The sequence below is a fragment of the Pseudophryne corroboree genome, chromosome 9 (genome assembly GCF_028390025.1).
Source record: "Pseudophryne corroboree isolate aPseCor3 chromosome 9, aPseCor3.hap2, whole genome shotgun sequence".
NCBI lineage: Eukaryota > Metazoa > Chordata > Amphibia > Anura > Myobatrachidae > Pseudophryne > Pseudophryne corroboree.
In genome coordinates this window covers 36895842-36909568 of record NC_086452.1, presented here as the reverse complement: position 1 = coordinate 36909568, position 13727 = coordinate 36895842, and the positions used below count along the sequence as shown (strand labels likewise).

The 13727-nt window shown below is 45.7% G+C and overlaps 1 protein-coding gene across 1 annotated transcript in view; it reads left to right on the top strand.

The window, feature by feature from the left end:
* The window catches only part of CACHD1 (cache domain containing 1), a 66897-nt gene that overhangs the window by 39086 nt on the left and 14084 nt on the right, over nt 1-13727 (top strand). The window contains exons 6-11 of the mRNA XM_063939176.1: nt 1941-2090; nt 2403-2636; nt 2805-2954; nt 5518-5641; nt 11840-11957; nt 13518-13686. Of these exons, the coding sequence (XP_063795246.1) occupies nt 1941-2090; nt 2403-2636; nt 2805-2954; nt 5518-5641; nt 11840-11957; nt 13518-13686 (945 nt within the window). The remainder of the gene's footprint in view (nt 1-1940; nt 2091-2402; nt 2637-2804; nt 2955-5517; nt 5642-11839; nt 11958-13517; nt 13687-13727) is intronic.

Here is a 13727-nt window from a genome sequence, read left to right as displayed (position 1 = left end):
GTCTATTCTGTCGTGTTACTGGGTAAGAACGGATGTAAGCGCGAAGCTCCTATTGTTCTTTTGAGAATCTATTTTTCAGTATCCTGCCAGGTCCCGTTAATTCACACACCAACTTTCCTTTCCATTTTCAACTGTTTTCACTTAAGGAAAAATGCGTTTCTGGCAGAGCCTGTGACAGTATATGAGCCCTTGCAGTAATTGATGTGTTTTTTTGGATAAACATCGTTTCTCTTCCAGTCTTATTTTACTTCATAAACTCATCAGCTCCTGTCACCGTTTCTAGTGTGTTGTATTTCAAGCTCTTATACTGGTGTTTAAAGTCACCTCGTCTTCATTTGTTGTTCCCAGAAAGTACAGTGTGCTATTTACTTGTCAATTAAAATACGGATTAAGTAATACTTTCCCTATATGAACGCATACATTAAATGGGATCCGGTCTCTAGGTCGACAGTAACTAGGTCGACACTATCTAGATCGACCACTATTGGTCAACAGTAACTAGGTCAACAGGGTTTCTAGGCCGACAGGGTCTCTATGTCGACATGTTCTAGGTCGACATGAGTTTTCCACGATTTTTTTTCTTTTTTTTTAACCTTTTCATACTTAACGATCCACGTGGACTATGATTGGAACGGTAACCTGTGCCGACCCGAAGCGCGAGCCATGCGAGGGGACACGGTGCACTAATTGGGGTTCCCGGTCACTCTACGAAGAATACAACACCAAAAAAACATTAACTTGTGTTGACCTTTTGACCTGTCGACCTAGACCATGTTGACCTAATTACTATCTACCTTCCATACCACACCCACATTAAATGTTCACAAGGGCCTATATATATATATATATATATATATGTGTATATATATATATATATGTGTACAGAAGAAGCTAGCAGCGCCACAGATGTAGTATCTAAGGTATAAACGACAGTATTGGGAAAGATGTGTTCTGAAATAATTACCAGAACATAACCTGGTGGACACTCCCTCCAGACTATTAGGGCGTCAGCTTAAGAACCTCAAAAACATATATAGGCACTGGTATATATGCCTAAAAGTTAGAAAATGGTGCAGGGGGATGAGGTATTTGCAAGCGACCAAAGGTGTCGAATTAATAGTGTAAAAAACCAGGTGCTATAAAAACATAAAATTTAAAATCAGAGTAGCATCCAACGCGTTTCGTCCCTCATGGACTTCATCAAGTCCATGAGGGACGAAACGCGTTGGCTGCTACTATGATTTTACCTCAACCTCTGAATTAAGCTACCTCTCCCCCTTTTTTATCTTTTATCCTGTGTATTTTATACCTTATTTTTCGTGTTTTTATGTACCTTTTAATGAATTTTGGCATATGTGTCTCTGATCTTTTTAGCTTTGCCCTTGCTTTTTTATACAATACTTTTTGACTAGGCTGCATCTAAAAATTTTTATTATCTTACATATTACCCCTTTTTAGTGCTTTGTCTTCTGAAATTAAATTTTATGTTTTTATAGCACCTGGTTTTTTACACTATTAATTGGACACCTTTGGTCGCTTGCAAATACTTCATCCCCCTGCACCATATATATATATATATATATATATATATATATATATTGAAATAATTGTGGCAGGTGTGTTACTATTTGTCCACATTTTATGAATGACAGCCACTAGCTCAGGTTTTTTCCCTCACATATAATATCTGATTCGGTAATGGACCACCAGCCCGTAACGCCCCCGCGGCACCCAGTTTGGAAACCCACTGGCCCTGTTGAGTCCGAAATACTGATTGACAAAATATTTCCGCGTATGAATAATGCAATTTTCCTTTTTAATGAATGAACTTATGTTTGAGTCCGGCGTGATTCGGAGCTGTACCCAGTTTGTGGAAATCTAGTTTATAACGCGATCAGATCTGGCTTCTAACAACCCTTTGTCCTTTGTGTCTGTCCCAGATACTGACATGGTGATCATCTATCTGTCCGCTGGAATAACCTCAAAAGATTCGTCAGAAGAAGATAAGAAATCGACGCTGCGGGTGATCAGCGAGGAGAACGGTCAGCTGAACAACTCGGTCATGATCCTCACATACGCCGTAATGAACGGTAAATCTGCAACGCCTTAACTAGTACTGTCGGGGCTCAGTAACTGGTAAAACCATTTTTGACATACATTTATTTTTTAGTAATGTTTCGGGCTTCAGTTATTTTTATTTATATATTTGGATTATCTTCACCTTCTTTTCTCCCGTCTGTTGATGAATGACGATGTGTCTGTTGAATAACAGGAAGGGGCTTATTTGCATGTTGCGATTAGCTTAAATATCAATGAACTGTTGTGAATGCGTCAGTAAATTATCTGAGAGCGCCTCCTGAAGAGCGGGCCTGACCTGTTTTTCATCCTCATCCCCCGATTAGAGGGAGTAACTGGTTTGAAAGAGCTGGCGTTCCTTCGCGACCTCGCAGAGCAGAATTCGGCCAAGTACGGCGTGTCGGACCGGAGCGCACTCCCCGTCACCAAGGGGAGTATGATGGTCCTCAATCAGCTCAGTAACCTGGAGACCACGGTCGGGAGGTTTTACACCAACCTCCCAAACCGAATGATTGACGAAGCAGTCTTCAGTCTCCCGTACTCCGACGAGATGGGCGACGGTAAGATCTCAGTATTACCGTACGTTTTATTGTTTTAGAATGAGACACCGGTTTGCAGGAAGGAGCTGGTGCTTAATAGTAAATCCATAACCCAGTTTTTAATCCTTATTGCCTCATTTCTTTCCCTGCGAACCGCTAAACATGTATTATTTGTTGCCTCTGCTTTAGGTCTGATTATGACGGTCAGCAAACCTTGTTATTTTGGGAACATGCTCCTGGGAATCGTGGGGGTAGACGTTAACCTCGCTTACATCCTGGAGGATGTTACCTATTACCAGGACTCGTTGGCTTCATACACATTCCTCATCGATAACAAAGGTACCATTGTAGTAAGCCAGGCAGCGCATACCATTGGTGTGAGACACCGTATTTCTGCTGCCTCTTCCCTGTGTTACGTCTGCATGTCACAATAAACAACGTCCTGGGGAGAATTGCGCTGTCTATTCGGAACTCGTTTTGCAACTCCCAACGTTGGCACGGAGACAGATAAATATTAAGTGCCTCTAACAGAAACGATTCTCTTCTCGAGATCAAATATCAATGGGGCCAACCTGTAAGGTCAACAACTTAGTAATTGTTGTGCCAAGATCCTTGGCACGTAACGCAGGATCTTACAACCTTGGCATGGAGTGCTAGTGGTTACATGGGAATAATCGTTGCTTTGCACACAGAATTCTGTGGCCGGGTTTTACTATAGTAAGTCCCGGTTCTTCTTTCTGTTTATATAATGAACCCGTTACTACTAATTGAAAAAGAACTGCCTAGATGAAACCATCCGTTGTCATTAATCTTAATAAGAAGTTATATTTGAGCAGGGAGACAGTAAGCAGCGGGGCGATGCTTAAAGGGTTTTTTTGTGTGTGTTTTATAATATTGATTTTTAAAAGCTATTTACTCAGGTGTTTAACTTCCTTATGTACTTTACTCAGACATTTCAGTCTGCAAAATCCTCGGTAAGTCTCTCTTCATGGGCTGATGTGTCTGAATGAGGGAAGATCTTTTGGAACGTCAGGTCTGGATTTACCTGCAAGTGCTTTTTCTACCAGGCACCCCAGCGTTGTATTTCTGCTTATATCAGGGGTGCTGAACACGCGGCCCTCCGGCTGATGTGGAACTACACATCCCAGCATATACACTGCCACAGTTTTAGCATTCCCTAACAGCAAAGTTGTGTCAGGGCATGCTGGGATGTGTAGTTCCAAAACAGATGGAGAGCCGCTATCTATCACTGTTGCTGCTTAAGTAAGGTTGGTAACAGTGTGCCTGTGCCAGAAAGTAAAAAAAAAAAAAAAAAAAAAGAGATAATAAAAATAAAATATATATTTACGGTATATGAAAAGAAAAAATTTGGAACTAAGCGCACAAATGTCAAAGAAATAACACGTAGATAATTTATAGAATGAATTATTAAGAAACACTCCCCATTAATATCTATGGGTGGCTGCTAAAAAACAGTGTATTTGTGAAACACGCATAAAATAGTAAAAAATTCAGTTCTAAAGCACCTACTAGTGCAAACGTACAAAGTGCAAAATGTGCTCAGGTGAACAAATATTTTGGGAATAGACTTAGCGTCTTAGTTAGCGTCTTCGGTCGTCAGACCAGCATATAATCAAGATGTATATGAAAGAAAAGAGAAAATATAGAGACCATCGTGTGTAACGTCTTAACTCTGCATATTTGTTTAAAAGCAACAGATACTGTGTAAAATCTAGGGAAAGAAATCCCAACCAACAAGATGTTTCCTTTTTTCAAAAAACACAGTTTTAATGTCAATAAATACATAATTAAAAACAAATAAATAACAAATAGCAAGTAATGGTGGGTAGCAAACGTGCAAGAGGTCACAAATATAATGGCGTATCTGTCCAAGGTGGCATTCCTGGATACAGCAAGTGTACCATCGCGTTTCGGCCTTAGTGTGGACTTCATCAAAGGGAAAATAAATATATATATATATATATATATATATATATATATATATATATATATATATATATATATACACAAAGGATGAGTCGGCACTCTCTTACTGTCACACAATGCTGCTTCGGTGCCCTCCCCAAGTCACCTGGACCCTCATATACTGCACATAGAGGCGGCACTCGCAAGTCTTTTGACGGACGAATAAAGAGACGAACAGCGTCTGTGTGTCAACGTTTCAGTCTTATTGGACTTTTTTCAAGAACGTTCTTGAAAAAAAGTCCAATAAGACTGAAACGTTGACACACAGACGCTGTTCGTCTCTTTATTCGTCCGTCAAAAGACTTGCGAGTGCCGCCTCTATGTGCAGTATATATATATATATATATATATATATATATATATATATACATATATATATAATTTTTTTTTTTTAAAGCATGTCTGATCTATGTATATTAAGTATGCTGACTTGTATTTTTTATCTTTCCATTCGTTAACCCCCTTATGACATCTTATCACATACTTTAGCACGCTCTTATGACCCCAGATACTGCACTGTTAGAGGATTCTCCAGCTTTAGATGGATAATAGAGCTTTGGGATGGGATAAAGGAGAAGAGAGCTAATAAAGGAACTGTACTTAATGGTGATCTCTGGAAGGAGACTTCCTTGCAGCATCCTATAAAGTTTTGTCCTATGACAAGGCCATTGGGAAAATAAAATATGAGACTAGATTTCCTTAAAGGTAGAACGCTATATTATTAGCACATCGGGACCCGTTTTTTGCTGTACAGTAGAGTTTATGGAGAATGCCTGGAGTGCTAGAATATTCTTGGTTTGGTTGGGTCTCATCCGGGCTTCCGCTAGCGGAACACTTACCTAGATAATCAGCAAATTCCTATACTGTTCCTCTTGTTACAACACTTGGCGTTAATTCTCCTCTCCTCCCCTGCCAGGTTACACGCTGATGCACCCCTCCCTCACCAGGCCGTACCTGCTGGTGGAGCCCCCTCTGCACACGGATATCACACACTATGAGAACATTCCCAAGTTTGCGTTGGTTCGGCAGAATATTCTCAGGTAAGAGATGGGATAAGAGGACTGAGCCTTGACTGTCGCCAAAAGTACATTCTGATTGGTGAAGGAACTGGAGGAATGTAATGCCGCTTGGATATGGCAGGAAGTCCGATTAGCTATAATCCACAGCATCGAGATACGGAGGTTCTAAGATCTAGATTACTAATCCGCCCAACAATGAGTGACCTTGGGTCCATGACCACCGCGTACAGTGGTTACCCCTGTAGTTCGTCACTAAATGCATCAATTCTGAATTAATTTTTTGTTAGTTGTACTTCTTGCACAAAAACTCCGCTTGTTCTTACCTTGGAAAGTGTCGCAGAATCTCGCACCTCCCCAATCTTTCCTTTGATGGCCGTGGGGTGAGAAATTCTCCATATGTCCCGGTCTTTTAGAGAGTGAGTGAGAAGTCAATAACACTACGGTACAAAGTCTTCAAAGGCTCAACAGGATTCCCATCTAGTTCCAAAATAATCCTGTTTTAGGCTTTTATGGGGTATGAACTGTAGAAACTGCATTATGGGTCAGTATAGGCCCTGTGGGTTATATAAGAGATCTATATGGACATGAGTACTCGTGTAACGCATGCAGGGACTGCACGTGTATTCTCAGTAGCTGCCATATGCAAACGCCAACTGGCCGCTTTTCAGAAAACAATATATAGGGGTATATGCAATTGCGGTCGAATTCGCGGCAATTATCGCCGTTTTTTAATTCGACCAAATTCGCCAGGTGAATCCCGGCAGGTGCCTGCCGGGATTCACCATATTCAATGAAAAACGGATTCGCCAGAATCGCGGGCGAAAATCGGCCGATTTGGCGGATTTTGCCGCGATTTTAAAAAACGGGAAAAAAACGTGAAAAACCCGGAAAAAAAATGGCGTGGGGTCCCCCCTCCAAAGCATAACCAGCCTCGGGCTCTTTGAGCTGGTCCTGGTTCTAAAAATGCAGGGGAAAAATTGGCCAGGGATCCCCCGTATTTTTAAAACCAGCACCGGGCTCTGCGCCTGATGCTGGTGCCAAAAATACGGGGGACAAAAAGAGTAGGGGTCCCCCGTATTTTTAACACCAGCATCGGGCTCCACTAGCTGGACAGATAATGCCACAGCCGGGGGTCACTTTTATGCCGTGCCCTGCGGCCGTGGCATCAAATATCCAACTAGTCACCCCTGGCCGGGGTACCCTGGGGGAGTGGGGACCCCTTCAATCAAGGGGTCCCCCCCCCCCAGCCACCCAAGGGCCAGGGGTGAAGCCCGAGGCTGTCCCCCCCCATCCAATGGGCTGCGGATGGGGGGGGCTGATAGCCTTTGTGATAATAAAAAGATTATTGTTTTTTCCATTAGTACTACAAGTCCCAGCAAGCCTCCCCCGCAAGCTGGTACTTGGAGAACCACAAGTACCAGCATGCGGGAGAAAAACGGGCCCGCTGGTACCTGTAGTACTACTGGAAAAAAAATACCCAAATAAAAACAGGACACAGACACCGTGACTTGTACAACTTTATTACATACTGCCGACACACACATACTTACCTATGTTGACACGCCGACTGCCACGGTCGCCGACGATCCGAGGGTACCTGTGGAAAAAATTATACTCACCTTCCAGCGTCCAGAGGTACATCCACGTCCAGAGGTAAATCCACGTTCTTGGCAAAAAAACAAACCGAACACCGATCCATACCGGACTAGAAAGGGGTCCAATGTTTTCACATCAGACCCCTTTCTCCCGAATGCCGGGACATCACGTGACTCCTGTCACTGACGTCCCTTCAGCCAATCAGGAAGCGCTACTTCCGTGGCGCTCACCTGATTGGCTGTCCGCTGTCTGTACTGTGACAGCGCATCGCAAAGCCGCTCCATTACTTTCAATGGTGGGAACTTTGCGGGTAGCGGTGGGGTCACCCGCCGGTCAGCCGCTGACCGGCGGGTGACCTCACCGCTAGCCGCTAAGTTCCCACCATTGAATATAATGGAGGGAGCTGTGCGATGCGCTGTCACAGTACAGACAGCGCTCAGCCAATCAGGTGAGCGCAACGAAGTTGCGCTTCCTGATTGGCTTAGAGACCTGTCAGTGACAGCTGTCACTGACAGGTCTCATTCGTGGAAAGGTGTCCCATGTGTCAGCATGGGACCCCTTTCAGTCCGTTTTTGGTGCGGGTATTTGCGTTTTCTTATTTTGCCAAGTCCGTGGATTTATCTCTGGACCATGGTTGAGGTGAGTATTTTGAACTTTTCTTTACAGGTATCCGTGGATTCTACATGGAGAAGAGGACCGATGTCGGCGTGTGAACATAGGTAAGTATGTGTGTGTCGACGTATGAAATAAAGTTTTACTGTCGACGGTGTGTGTGTCCTGTTTTTATTTGGGTATTTTTTTCCCAGTAGTACTACAGGTACCAGCGGGCCCGTTTTTCTCCCGCATGCTGGTACTTGTGGTTCTCCAAGTACCAGCTTGCGGGGGAGGCTTGCTGGGACTTGTAGTACTATTGGAAAAAACAATATCTTTTTATTATCACAAAGGCTATCAGCCCCCCCATCCGCAGCCCATTGGATGGGGGGGGACAGCCTCGGGCTTCACCCCTGGCCCTTGGGTGGCTGGGGGGGGGGGACCCCTTGATTGAAGGGGTCCCCACTCCCCCAGGGTACCCCGGCCAGGGGTGACTAGTTGGATATTTGATGCCACGGCCGCAGGGCACGGCATAAAAGTGACCCCCGGCTGTGGCATTATCTGTCCAGCTAGTGGAGCCCGATGCTGGTGTTAAAAATACGGGGGACCCCTACTCTTTTTGTCCCCCGTATTTTTGGCACCAGCACCAGGCGCAGAGCCCGGTGCTGGTTTTAAAAATACGGGGGATCCCCTGTCAATTTTTTCCCCGCATTTTTAGAACCAGGACCAGCTCAATGAGCCCAAGGCTGGTTATGCTTTGGAGGGGGGACCCCACGCCATTTTTTTTTATGATTTTACCCTTCCAGCATAAAAAAAAATAAAATAAAAAAAATTATATTTTAAAAAATATATAAATAATATTTGTGCCTCCCAAAAAAAAAAAAAAGTACCTAATCCCTTCTAATATAAATAGATCTGCTATTCCCAAAAAAAAAAACACCAAAAAAAACATGTTTAAATTTTTTTTATTTGTTTTCACCCTCCAAAGTGTGGCGGATTGAAAATGACGAATTTGCTGTCTAAAAGCACTGCTGTCGAATTTCAAAACTTGAATTGAATATGCTTTGGTCGAATTGCAGCACTTGTATCATTGCAGAAAAGTCGAATTTGCAAAAAGTCGAATTTCAAAAAGTCGAATTTTGAAAGTCCGTTTTTTGGTCGGAAAGCACTGGATTGCATAGGGGAATTATTTTTTTTGGTCGAAAATGACCCGAAATTCGACAATTTCGGGAATTCGACCACAATTGCATATACCCCATAAACTGCAACGTAAACCGATTAATTAAAGATGGCGTCAAATTAAAATTTGGACACTTAATATGCCAATTGTAAAAAAATCGCTGGACTAGAATCGGGGCCCCCAAATACTACTGTAATTTTATTTAAAAAAAATAAAGTTTAATAATCTGAAATATATATGTCACAGTTTCCATATCTTGACATGACTTTGGATGTTTGGCGTTGTATTTGGTACGCAGCTGAAATTTAGGGTTTCCCTGTTATTGAAGTGTTCTTCCTTAATCACCAGTGCATAGAACAATGGCCCTCATTCCGAGTTGTTCGCTCGCTAGCTGCTTTTAGCAGCTTTGCACACGCTAAGCCGCCGCCTACTGGGAGTGTACTTTAGCATAGCCGAATTGCAAACGAAAGATGCGCAGAATTGCGAATAGAAATTTCTTAGCAGTTTCTGAGTAGCTCGAGACTTACTCTGCCACTGCGATCAGTTCAGTCAGTTTCGTTCCTGGTTTGACGTCACAAACACACCCAGCGTTCGCCAAGACACTCCCCCGTTTCTTCAGACACTCCCGCGTTTTTCCCAGAAACGCCAGCGTTTTTTCACACACTCCCATAAAACGGCCAGTTTCCGCCCAGAAACACCCACTTCCTGTCAATCACACTACGATCACCAGAACAATGAATTTTCTTCGTTAAGCCGTGAGTAAAATACCAAACTTTTTTTGCAAATTTACTTGGCACAGGCGCACTGCGAACGTTGCGCATGCGCAGTTTGCGACTAATCGCTCCATTTCGAAAAAAACTAACGAGCGAACAACTCGGAATGAGGGCCAATATTCCCCACCATGAGATATCTTTATCTCAGCAGTTGAAGTATCTCTGATACTTAGAACTCTGTACCCAGGAGGGTCAGAGAGCTGTCGCTGCACCCAGTTCTGTACCCAGCAGGATCAGAGAGCTGTCGCTGCACCCAGTTCTGTACCCAGGAGGGTCAGAGAGCTGTCGCTGCACCCAGTTCTGTACCCAGGAGGGTCAGAGAGCTGTCGCTGCACCCAGTTCTGTACCCAGCAGGATCAGAGAGCTGTCGCTGCACCCAGTTCTGTACCCAGCAGGGTCAGAGAGCTGTCGCTGCACCCAGTTCTGTACCCAGCAGGGTCAGAGAGCTGTCGCTGTACCCAGTTCTGTACCCAGCAGGATCAGAGAGCTGTCGCTGCACCCAGTTCTGTACCCAGCAGGGTCAGAGAGCTGTCGCTGCACCCAGTTCTGTACCCAGCAGGATCAGAGAGCTGTCGCTGCACCCAGTTCTGTACCCAGCAGGGTCAGAGCGCTGTCGCTGTACCCAGTTCTGTACCCAGCAGGATCAGAGAGCTGTCGCTGCACCCAGTTCTGTACCCAGCAGGGTCAGAGAGCTGTCGCTGCACCCAGTTCTGTACCCAGCAGGGTCAGAGAGCTGTCGCTGCACCCAGTTCTGTACCCAGCAGGGTCAGAGAGCTGTCGCTGCACCCAGTTCTGTACCCAGCAGGATCAGAGAGCTGTCGCTGCACCCAGTTCTGTACCCAGCAGGGTCAGAGCGCTGTCGCTGTACCCAGTTCTGTACCCAGCAGGATCAGAGAGCTGTCGCTGCACCCAGTTCTGTACCCAGCAGGGTCAGAGAGCTGTCGCTGCACCCAGTTCTGTACCCAGCAGGGTCCGAGAGCTGTCGCTGCACCCAGTTCTGTACCCAGCAGGGTCAGAGAGCTGTCGCTGCACCCAGTTCTGTATCCAGCAGGGTCAGAGAGCTGTCGCTGCACCCAGTTCTGTACCCAGCGGGATCAGAGAGCTGTCGCTGTACCCAGTTCTGTACCCAGCAGGATCAGAGAGCTGTCGCTGTACCCAGTTCTGTACCCAGCAGGGTCAGAGAGCTGTCGCTGCACCCAGTTCTGTACCCAGCAGGGTCAGAGAGCTGTCGCTGCACCCAGTTCTGTACCCAGCAGGGTCAGAGAGCTGTCGCTGCACCCAGTTCTGTACCCAGCAGGGTCAGAGAGCTGTCGCTGCACCCAGTTCTGTACCCAGCAGGATCAGAGAGCTGTCGCTGCACCCAGTTCTGTACCCAGCAGGGTCAGAGAGCTGTCGCTGCACCCAGTTCTGTACCCAGCGGGATCAGAGAGCTGTCGCTGTACCCAGTTCTGTACCCAGCGGGATCAGAGAGCTGTCGCTGTACCCAGTTCTGTACCCAGCAGGATCAGAGAGCTGTCGCTGTACCCAGTTCTGTACCCAGCAGGATCAGAGAGCTGTCGCTGCACCCAGTTCTGTACCCAGCAGGATCAGAGAGCTGACTGGCCCCCTACATATGGCGCTACAGAACCCTTTTAGCGCCATACAAATCAAAGAAAATAATATCTGCTGCTTTAGGTGCGGTAACCTGGCCTTGCATCGTTGTGCGTTATATTGAGCACTGTGTAAGTCTGCGCGTCGGCATTTATCTCAGCGGTACCGCATTGTAAATGGAACGAGATGCCCGCATATACTTTTCCAACTGCGTCTGTCTTGTCACTGATTAATGTTTAAGCGTCTAAAACACCCTTGTAAAAACGCATATATATCAGAGTGTAGAGAAACACAATACGGTTCGTATGCACAATGTACCCGAATGTGGTTCCTGGCTGCCCTGTGCTGTCTGTACGGTAACGCAGGGAGCACGGGAGCTGGTAGATATGAATGCGTTGCTCTGCGGGATGGAACGGGCTGGGGTCTCTGTAAGGGGAAGGTTCTTGTATTAGTCTGCATGAGGCATATCAGTGTCTGTCTTCTCCGCAGCCTCCCCCTGGGCAGTCAGGTTATTGCAGTGCCTGTGAATTCCTCGCTGTCTTGGCATGTCAACAAGCTGCGGGACCCTGGGAAGGAGGCGTACAATGTCAGCTACGCCTGGAAGATGGTAAGTTGTCGCAAACTCTAGGTGACAGGCATCAATGTGCCACGAATTGCAAGGTCTTTCCATAGAAAAATAAGTCCACGGTAAAATAAAAAGCAAATATTTAACATTTTATTGTAAGACCGTCTACTAGTCACACACACATTGTTTCTGCGGCTTAGTTCCCTGGCGAAAAGCTTCTGTTCCGTCTTATATAGCATCCGGATAATTCTGTGTTGTATACAGCAAGGAATCTGAGCTTGCTATAACCCATAGCAACCAGCCTGTGCTGTTGTCTAGGGTGAGAGCACCGTTCTGTTCCTTCTTTCCGTGCACTTGTGTGTCCCCAGTCTTGAGGTGGACAGGGCAAGAACGACTATAGAACAATAAGATAATGGCAGTGATCATAGCAGCACAGAGTGTTTCAGGGGATTATTTTGCTGATCTGGTCTTGTCTATTCATGTCATTATATTAATGAGGACAGGGACGAATGTGACAGCGTTGTGCATGATGTGAGGAGGGGAATGGAGGCAGCAGGAAGCCACAGACTGAGAGTTATATAGTGGGAGGAGCAGGTTCCCCAGCAGCACAGAGTATATCAGGAGATGGGTGATGTGTCAGTGAGGACAGGGCTGCATGTGACAGGGGCAGTGACAGGATGTGAGGAGGGGAATGGGGGCAGCAGGAAGCCACAGACTGAGAGTTATATAGTGGGAGGAGCAGGGTCCCCAGCAGCACAGAGTATATCAGGAGATGAGTGATGTGTCAGTGAGGACAGGGCTACATGTGACAGTGGCAGTGACATGATGTGAGGAGGGGGTTGGAGGCAGCAGGAAGCCACAGACTGAGAGTTATATAGTGGGAGGAGCAGGGTCCCCAGCAGCACAGAGTATATCAGGAGATGAGTGATGTGTCAGTGAGGACAGGGCTGCATGTGACAGGGGCAGTGACATGATGTGAGGAGGGGAATGGAAGCAGCAGGAAGCTACAGACTGAGAGTTATATAGTGGGAGGAGCAGAGTCCCCAGCAGCACAGAGTATATCAGGAGATGAGTGATGTGTCAGTGAGGACAGGGCTACATGTGACAGGGGCAGTGACAGGATGTGAGGAGGGGAATGGAGGCACAGACTGAGGGGTAATTTTACTAAGGTGGGAGTTTTTTTAGAACTGGTGATGTTACTCATAGCAACCAATGATATTCTACTTAACATTTATCTAGCTGCTTCTAGGTGATAATAGATTTAATCTGATTGGTTGCTATGGGCAACATTACCAGTTCTAAAAACTCCCACCTTCGTAAAATTACCCCAGAGAAATATATAATGGAAGGAGCTGGGTCCCCCAGCAGCGCAGAGTAGCAATATGCGACAACTTTTACATTGATGATTGTGGTGACAATTGTCTACAACTAAGCTCATACATCCCGCTTGATCCTCTAGAGCTTAGTAAATTAAAGTAAAGTCAGGTTGGTTGCTAATAGTTACAGTAAGAGGAATAGATGTCAGAGGTGTGAGGCACTGGAGACAGACTGTGAAACATACACATAACAATGTACAATCTAATCAGACTGACTCTCCTGTAGGTACAGGACACCTCCTTCATTCTGTGTATTGTGGTGATACAGCCTGAGATCCCAGTGAAACAGCTGAAGAACCTGAACACCGTGCCCAGCAGTAAGCTCCTGTACCACCGCCTGGACCTCCTGGGCCAGCCCACCGCCTGCCTCCACTTTAAGCAGCTGGCGACACTCGGTATGGGGATGGTACTATCAGTTCATCACTTCTATTCCACG